The 9,847-nt window shown below is 36.6% G+C and overlaps 1 protein-coding gene and 1 pseudogene across 1 annotated transcript; both read left to right on the top strand.

Annotated features, from left to right (window-relative positions):
- The first annotated feature begins 1,426 nt into the window (after positions 1–1,426).
- On the top strand, positions 1,427–1,741 carry LOC143628151 (protein RALF-like 19). The gene has a single exon (XM_077097811.1). It carries the CDS (start codon positions 1,427–1,429, stop codon positions 1,739–1,741), a length of 315 nt encoding a protein of 104 aa, XP_076953926.1.
- Positions 1,742–4,799: 3,058 nt separating this feature from the next.
- Positions 4,800–7,428, top strand: LOC143628150 (receptor-like protein kinase FERONIA pseudogene; annotated as a pseudogene).
- Positions 7,429–9,847: the final 2,419 nt, after the last annotated feature.

Here is a 9,847-nt window from a genome sequence, read left to right as displayed (position 1 = left end):
TGAAAGACATGCTAACTGATTATGGTGTCGCAAATGGTCACCAATTGGTGTTCATGGTAAACGACCACAATAGGTTGTTAGTAAGATGTGGGACCAAAGAAGTTGAAGACGATGTGAATGGGGTGGAAGTGTCCATTTAGGCTTTGGGCCTCTAAGATTAAAGAGGATGATTCTTTTCAAATAAAATCACTAAATGATAAGCATACATGCTTAAGGAAGTTTTATTTGGGTTCGCTTGTTACATATACTTGGATTGCAAAACGATATTTAAAGCAAATAATTCAAAATCCCGAAATTAGTTATAGGAAAATACAAGAAGATATCCTAAAAAAGTACCAATGCAAAGTGAGTCATGGTCAATGTGGTAGAGACAAAAGACAAGGTATTGGATGACTATGAGGGCGGGTTGAAAGAGCATTATGCAAGACTTTTAGATTATCAAGCAGAGATATTGGAAACAAAGCCGGGGAGTACTGTGAAGATGGCCGTGGAAACGATGCCAAATGGAGAAATTTATGTTAGTGGTTACTATATTTGTTTTAAAGTTGTTAAAGATGGGTGGATCAATGGTTGTAGGAAAGTTATTTGTTTAGATGGATGTTTTCTGAAAAATCATGGTCAGTTACTCTCGGCTGTTGGAAGAGACGCGAATAATCATATTTTTCCTTTAGCATGGGCTGTTGTGTCTGTTGAGAATAAAGAAAACTGGAAATGATTTCCTAATATATTGCGGATTGACATTGAAATGGAAGTGGACTTGGACTAACTCTAATTTCCGATCAACATTGTTTAATCATGTTCTTGTATAACAATATAATTAAAAGGGTTATAATTTTTCATATTTTTGTTAAAAAATTGGTATTGTTTATAAAAGGTTGTAACATTTATAGAGAAAGTGTTGTTTTTTTGCCATTAAAATTTTTTTTTTGAACATTTTCGCAATTTTTAAAAATTTTCTCAATTTATTGCAGCATTTCAAAATATTTTTTGCAAATTTTCGGAATTTTAAAATTATTTTTCATAATTTTTACTAATTTTCGCAACCTTTAAAAGTTATTATGCATGTCAAATTAATTTAAAAATGAAAAAAAACCTAGATTACCTGCTATATATGTAAAATATCCAAGATTGAAACATAAATAAAACTTTAGTGACCTGATCGAAATAAAAGATTTTATAAGTGATTTGATTAAAACAATTTAGAAAAATAGTTACTATTATATGGAGTAATCGCTTATTTTATTTATTAAACTGCAGTTAATAATAAAATATCCCATTATTTACCAACCAACGTCTACGTCCACGGACAAAAAGTCACCTCTCAATTATTGTGGGGGTCACTATCCGGCAAACCCACCCAACTAAAACCATATAATCAATGCATTGTAAGCCATCACAAACATTAATTGATCCAAAGTAAACCAAGATGTTCAATGGACGAGCAAGCACCACTACCATCTTATCTTTATCCATCATCATGCTCATGATCATCATCAAAGACTGCCATGGATGGACCGCGGCCTGCAACGGCAGCACTGCGGCCGAGTGCCAGCTTCTGGTGGACGAAGACCAAGAGTTTATGATGGATACTGAAGAACATAGACGGATTCTGGCCGGGAACGGAGGTCATATCACTTATGAAGCTCTACAAAAGAACAATCCGGCTTGTGGCAAAAACTGTGCTGGAAGATATGATCCTGGTGGTAGGAAATGCAAGTTCTATGATTATTCATGCAGGTGATTGATTATAAGGGGTCATGTTGGCTGGTTATAATTATGTGAATCTTTTGGTTTGTGTTTGTGGGTGATGTTGTCTTGGTTTATAGTTTAATTTTGGATCTCGAATAAATTTATATGATATATGAAATGGTATATCATTTGTGGTAATTAGTAATTACTGTCTGGAGACCAAAGGAATTCGGTTTAATATTAAATTGTGGTAATGTTGTGATGCTTTAATTTGCTTTACGGTTGAATATATGATTGGAGTGAGTCTCTCCAATTTCTTAAGAGAATTTAACACTTTATTATATACCAAATATATTCAATTATAAAAATAAAATGAAATGGCCATCTCCTTCAAGGTCACCATATAGACCGCCACCGCCGCCATCACCATTGTCAATGACATCCGTGTTGGAAATAGTCCCGATCTTGTTAGTGTAGGTCCCGAAACCGGATCCGACAATGAACGGCTTTGTTCTTGATAAGTGCTCGAGACGGGTGCGGTATAAACAAACGACCGAACATAAATGATATAAAGATAAAATAAATGAACGATCTCGTTATCGGTTGAAAGATTTAGTATATTAAACACGAACCGTCCCACCCAAGGTGAGCTCCCCTTGGGTGGATGTTTACACCATACAAACAAACACTAAAACTAACAACATAAGGCTCTATTTATAGCCAAACAACTAACATTCTAGAAGCTCTCCTCCGTTGAAGCTAAACGCGCGTCCCGAAGCTCTCGTTTCGTGTCCGGTTTTGCTCGCAGACATTAAATATTATCTTGACCATAAATATATAACCGGTTTCGTACTTTGATATCGCAAGTCACATTTTGGCCTTACAGTTAGTTTGCAAACGTTTATTTAAACTTCATTGGAAAACTCCAGTTAGTAAAGTTAGGATGCAAATTGTAATTAGTTAATAGTTTGTGTAAATGTTGTAACTAGTTAGAAAATAAACGAAGTGCTGCGTTGTATTGATGAACCATTGTGACGGTTAGAAACAAGATTCCAGCCGGCCTAGAAACAACATATTTTCTTCCAGGAATTCATAATACAAAATCATTTTCGTTAAATTGTTATTCTTGTATATTTGATTTCTATTCGTTTGTTTAATTGATCCTATCAAGAAGGGTCATCAAGTTGATTCTTGATGAATATCTTTAGTCAACAATTTAACAAGTTGAAAGTAATATAAAGTTTTAAAATAGCATGAAAAAGATAATTTACAGTTGACCAAGTCAATGCCTCAAATTCTCAATGAATGAAAGCCAAGTGAGGAACAGCTAACAAGACAGCAACACCCGAAGAACACCCAAATCTCTAGAAAAAGATTTTGTGATGTTTCTTCATGGATTGCATGGAGACTTTCACTGTTTCACATTAAGGCATTGAATACGCTAGCTATTGCTAAGTACTTTCTATAGATCTTAAACTATGTTGTGTAACAACAACCCGCGACGAATCTAGAACGTTTTGTTTTGTGGGTTCGTCTTTAACTTTTACTTTTTCTTTCAGTGGTCAATTTCTCACAAGTAACGTTAAAATTTTCCGTCGGGTCAGGTTGGCGGTTCAACATTTTCGGGAGCCCAAGGCGAATTCCTAAACTGGGGCCCTTTCATAAAATTCTTTGTAACTTTGTTTACGATACTAACAGGCTAAAATATGATGAAACTACCTTATGGTGTACTGCTTTTGCTACAGCAGTGCACTTAAAAAAATACTTTATATTATGCGATATTGTTACAACTAATTAAGGTGACAATTTCTATACATACAATTTAAGTGTCTAAATTTTGGTATGCTATCAAACTGGTGCAGTGTGGACTTGATGGGGAAATGCTCAATTAAACAGGTTTTCGAGTACATTAATGAGTTAGGAGGGAGCAAAGTTCGGGAAAAGGAGAAATGCTTTGGTGTTTAATAAAATAAAGGTATGAGGTTTGCATGCATATGAAGAATATTGAAGATATCAAAAAATCAAGTATTTAATTGGATTAAAAAAAAGATCAAAATGAAAATTTGAAAAAAATGGTGCAGGTCTGAGGATTACTTCTGATGATAGATTTAAGGGTTTTTTTTGTTTGTTCTTCTGCAAACCTTTCCTTGTTCAGCCTTTCACTGATTTTATATATTTTTATTTGTGTTAAAAAAGATATAGAGAAAGAAAGGAAAAAAGAGACTAAAAGAAAAAAACAAGAGGGACAAGTCTCAAACCCGGGTCCATTTAGTTACAAACAAACGCGTTAACTGCTGGATCACTTGACCATTAATTGGTGCATATGAGCCCATCTTATATTTTATTTATTGCTTAAACTTACAAGCTTTTTTTATATTGCTACTGTGTTAAATTCCAAAAACTCAGTGGGTTCTAATGAATTCTAACCCTACTTTGTAGGTCCGTCCAGACAACGACCTAATAACTGCATCGAATATACATATAATATAATCATAGATGGATAGAATAGAGGGAAGGAGAAAGAAGGGATAGTCCATATTTTATTACATTTCTATTTACATACACATTATGATAATATACACATGAATACAAATAATACCATAAGTTATATCATAAGTGAGAGTAATGGTGTAAATAAGTGAGGAGTAACGGCGGGATTGATGTCTACATTAATATATATTTACAACACGCATCATATAAACTATTAACATCAAGCTTCAGGATGATGTTAAATTGATAATTCGGAACTAATAAAATAACCTATTATTACTGGCCAGTTATGTTGCCTTATTAAAACATTTAGAAAACATAGTGGGACAAACTTAGTAAGGGCACGAACAACATGAGTTCAATAACAATGTTGATGATGATAACGGCTTCCGCTAACACCTTTCAGGTTGGTCTACCCTTGGGGAGTTGTCCTTTGGTTGCTTAATGCCTACAACTTTCTGTTAGTTTATTTCTTTATTTATATATTTTGATAAAACTATATAATATCATCCGTTTACCTTGAAAAAGAAAAGTCAAGTTTGAAGTTGATGTTTCATGTCCCCTATGTTCGATCAATTAAATACTAGACCGCGTTTATAAGTCTAGGCTATAATAACCATAAATATGAAAGAACACAACACATGACTTTTCTACACAACATATCAGTATCATTCTGTTAATACTCCAGTGCATGCTGAGCTGCAACCCATAAGGAAGAATGTTTGCTCATATCATTTATATAAAACCAGTAATAGGTACTCTTCTTCAAATATACAAGCCAAGCTAAGATATCAAGTTATCAACCACACTATGTTCCCCTTCAAAATACAACTATTTTCTTGGCTCATCTTCACTACCATGACAATCGTAACAGCCAAACCATATAAACCAACCGATTACTTCCTCCTCGACTGCGGCTCATCCTCCACCACAACTTCTGACCGCAAATGGGACGGTGATTACCATTCTGAATTTGTACCCTCAAACATCACCACCATTTCATTTCCATCCAAACCATACCACCTAGATCCTTCAGTACCCAAAATCCCTTACTCCACCGCTCGAATCTTTAACACGTCTACGTTCACCTACACCTTTCCGGTCTCTAGTGGGCCCAAATTCGTGCGTTTACATTTCTATCCAGCCACCTACGCCAACCTTAACGCAAACCAGTCTTTCTTCTCAGTATCGTCCAATGGCTACTCTCTTTTAACCAACTTTAGTGCTTTCCAAGCTGCCTCCTATCTAGCAAACACCAGAGTCAACGGTCCCCCTGTTCCTCACTTTGTCAAAGAATTCCTCATCTATGTAAAAGATGCACATATCCTAAACGTTACCTTCACTCCCTCACCCAACTCATATGCATTCATCAATGGTATTGAAATTGTTTCAATGCCTGAAAATCTGTATTTCAATGCTAAGACTCCTAAATATGTTAATATTCTTACTGGACCCTTTATTGATAACCACACCGCGCTTGAAAATATTTACAGGCTAAACATGGGTGGGGGAGAGGTATCAGGTAACGACGATACTGGCATGTACCGGACATGGTATCAAGATAATAGCTACATATATGGAGCGGCGGTTGGGTTGACTCATGTTTATTCTAACCCCATCATGTATACCATGGCGACACCGAATTATACCGCACCAGAGCTAGTTTATCAAACCCAGAGGGGTATGGACAACATGGCTAAAAGGTACAATTTGACTTGGATACTTCCTGTTGATTCTGGCTTCTATTACGTGCTCCGCCTCCATTTTTGCAACATTATACCACAATACACAGGGAAAGATTACGTGGATTTCAGAATTTTCATTAATAATCAAACTGCTGAGAGCGAAGCCGATGTTTTCTATTGGACTCTAGGTAGCGGGTATCCTGTGTTCAAGGATTACATTGTGTTTGTCAACGATATCGATGGCCATCGAAGCAAGCAAGATCTGTGGCTTGCAATGCATCCTGATTCCAAGTTATCTAGATATAATGATGCTTTTTTGAATGGCTTGGAAGTCTTCAAGTTGAGCATGAATGATAATCTTTCAAGCCCCAACCCGAAACTTAGTCCCAAGCTCCCACAACCAAGCCCCACGTCTGTCGTAAAAGGGAACAAGAAGATTCCGCCATATGGCAAAATAATTGGATTTGTTGCTGGATGTTTAATCTTGTTGTCTGTTTTACTTCTTATTGTTTTACGGCGAAAACAACGAGTCAATCCCTATAATAGCACCTGCTATCAGCCGTCATGGGGTCAAACTTCTAGCGATGCAGCACTTCCATCAGATCGCTGCAGACGTTTTACACTACAAGAAGTCCGAATTGCTACCAGTGAATTTAATGACAGCTTTATCATTGGCAGTGGAGGGTTTGGTAAGGTGTATAAAGGGCACGTGGATAACGCTACAACCACCGTAGCAATCAAACGCCTCAACCCGTCATCCAGCCAGGGTTTTCATGAATTTCGGACAGAGATAGGATTGCTGTCTAAGCTACGTCATGTACATCTGGTGTCGATGATCGGATACTGTGAAGACAATAGAGAGATGGTACTTGTGTATGATTACATGGCAAATGGGACTCTACAGGAGCATCTCTACAAGACAAACAAACCTACTTTGTCATGGAAAAGGCGTCTCGATATTTGCATTGGGGCAGCCAAAGGATTGCATTATCTCCACACTTGTGGAAAGCGTGCAATAATTCATCGGGATGTTAAGTCCACAAATATCTTACTGGATGAGAACTGGGTTGCCAAAGTGTCGGATTTTGGGTTGTCGAAGCTAGGCTCCAAAGATCCGTCCAAAACACATGTTAGCACAATGGTGAAAGGTAGTTTTGGGTATATCGATCCTGAATATTGCCGGACCAAACAACTGACGGAGAAGTCTGATGTGTACTCTTTTGGAGTGGTTCTTTTTGAGGTGTTATGTGCAAGACCTGCTATTGTTCAACATGTGAGCGACGAGCAAGTGAGTTTGGCAAATTGGGGCAAGACTTGCTTCCAAAAGGGAACACTAGCTGAAATCATTGATCCAAAACTAAGTGGTGAGATTGCACCCGGGTGTTTAAGAAAGTTCGGAGAGGTAGCAAGTAGTTGCGTGCATGCGGAAGGGAATGAACGACCAGCAATGGAGGAGGTAGTTTGGGGACTAGAGTTCGCATTGGAGCTACAAGAAGTAACTGAGAAAATGGATGGTCGTGACACAATGTCAAAAAATGAGGAACTACCAAATGGGTTTAAGTAATATGTTTAGAAACTAGTTCTTTTTTTAGAACGACAGTTTTTGTAATTAGTAATAACTATTATTGGGCGTGACGCTACTAAAGGAATCATATATTGTACATTCATCATTCACAATAAAAGGCTATACATTGCTCAAATTATTCGACAATGATAGTCTTCCAATGGACATTCATCGTTCACAAATTAGCATAAACTTACTTAGTTAAAGTACGCAAATTATTCGCAAACTAAAATAAGTTGTAATATAAGAAGTTTGTGTTAAAAATCGGTACGTGCCGGCCGGTTGAACCAGTTAAACCGGATTTTGGTAACGCGACAGATATTTATAGAGTCCAGTATTTTTAGACGGTTTACTAGAAAATAACACTGTTAGTTTTTTTTAATAAATACCGATTTAAACCGGGAATCAAATAATTTTTTCTTTTTAATGTTTAGATGGGTCAGTATTAAGGATTTGAAATCCTTATACGGCTCGCATAGTATGAAAGGGTCATGTCATCTCCAAAATTTCAAGTACTCGATTGACCAAACTGCTTTAGACGTGACGTCTAAACCATTAGATGATTCTGTCTCCTGTCAAATTTGATTTTTACAAATCCACAATCTTGTTTCCATAGCTGAATTCCAACCTTGTAAAACTATTTCAACCACAATTTAGGTGAAAACTTCTTTGAAAATTCGTACCAATTTTTGCATATAATAAACCCAGTGTCGGTTTTTCAACTAAACATGTCAAACGCATAAATTCACCAATGAAACATGAAATTATCTAATCTTGCAGCCTAACACAAGAATAACAATGACAAGCTTCTTAAATCACCAACACAACTTGAAAATTAATGATCTGTGACATTAAACTTAATTCCAAACCATAAATCTTAAGAAAACGAAGTCTAGGTTGAAGCTCTTTACAAGAACAAGCTAATAATCCCCAATCTATGGATGAAAAACTCCAAATTTGAATAGTTGACCAACACAAATTACTTAGAAATAAAGAATCAAAATCAAACTATTGAACAAGCTTGAATAAGTGGCATACTTCAAAACTTTATCAAGACCACCTAGAAAACTCCAAGAACACCATGGAATTGCATATGGAGCTCAATGAGGATGAGTTATATGAGCCCTGTGACAGATGTAGAGTGTCTTTTGCGTACAAATCGAAGTGGGAGTGAGTGAGGAGAGGGTGTCGTGTTAAAAGGAGACACGCAAAAAATTGACAAAATCTGGTCTAGCATTAGTCTGGCCATATGAACCATTAGACGATTTGTCAGAAGTTATTTCACAAAAATATCTCGGTTGCACATTAAACGAGTTATGACAGTTCGCCAAACCAAATGTTTAGAAATTACATCTTTAGCCCTTGCACTTTAAACTTTTAGAATTGGCAGAATTGGCTCCTTAATTAACTTATAAAAGCCCAAAAATCAACCTGAAACACAATCGAAATTTCAAAAATCCATACATACACTCATATATATTTTATATACAAGGTGTTACATCTTCCCAATCTTTAGAACAATCTCTTCCTCGAGATCGCTAAAAAAAAATAAGGGATTCCCACTTAACCTTAACCAATTTAACTTTTCTTTTTTGATCACTGTTCCTCCACTTCATGCTGTCTTTCTAAAATATGTGTTTTCTCATCAATCCGTACATCCTGTAACGTTATTTATTGCGACTCATATGCGAAACACTTTTTAAGATTAGAATTATGAAATACATAGTGCATCTTGCTTAACTCCTTTGGTAGATTTAAATGATACACAATTGGTCAAACACGATCGGTGATTTCAAAGGGTTCTATATAGTGAAGACTTACTCTCCGTGTTTCTAAAACGAACGCCTTTACATGGCAATACTTTTATATCACACCCTACCATGAGGCTAGATTGTTTGATGACAGTTTGGTACCATACACAGAGAGGCAGAATGAAAATGATATACATTATTTTATACTAATTCTGCGTTATGCTAAGATTAAAAACTAGGTCAAAGTGTAACTTCAAAACTTTATATCCTCTGACATTGCTGCAAGCTGCTATTAGTTCTATTATAGCTACCCCATTAGCTTATAAGCTTGAACTAACGGTTCAGCATACACCTTTATCCTTAAGCATCCTCCTATGGTTCTCACGCCGGAGGGTGGTCACAAGGAGGAACCCCCCCCTTCTCAGTGACAAGCTCACGGTGTCTGTTTTGCAGGTTATCAGAAGAACCATCTTCTCTGGGTCTAACCCCTCGTGGGAAACATCTATCTAACCCCCAGGTTACTCGTAATCTGCCCCGGGGTCCGGTTAGTGTTTCTTCATTGGCGCCATCCATGCATAAAGCTAGAACTTTATTTCTCCAGTTTTTTCAAACTTCTGGAAAGATGGTTAAAGAAACTCCGGTAACCACAACCCCAGCTACTGGGGGGA

The sequence above is a fragment of the Bidens hawaiensis genome, unplaced genomic scaffold, assembly GCF_021521415.1.
Source record: "Bidens hawaiensis isolate Kalapana, Puna unplaced genomic scaffold, B.hawaiensis_p1.1 tig00004838_1, whole genome shotgun sequence".
Classification (NCBI taxonomy): domain Eukaryota; kingdom Viridiplantae; phylum Streptophyta; class Magnoliopsida; order Asterales; family Asteraceae; genus Bidens; species Bidens hawaiensis.
The sequence above is the reverse complement of the archived record's forward strand: the minus strand, read 5'-3'. Positions and strand labels throughout refer to the sequence as shown.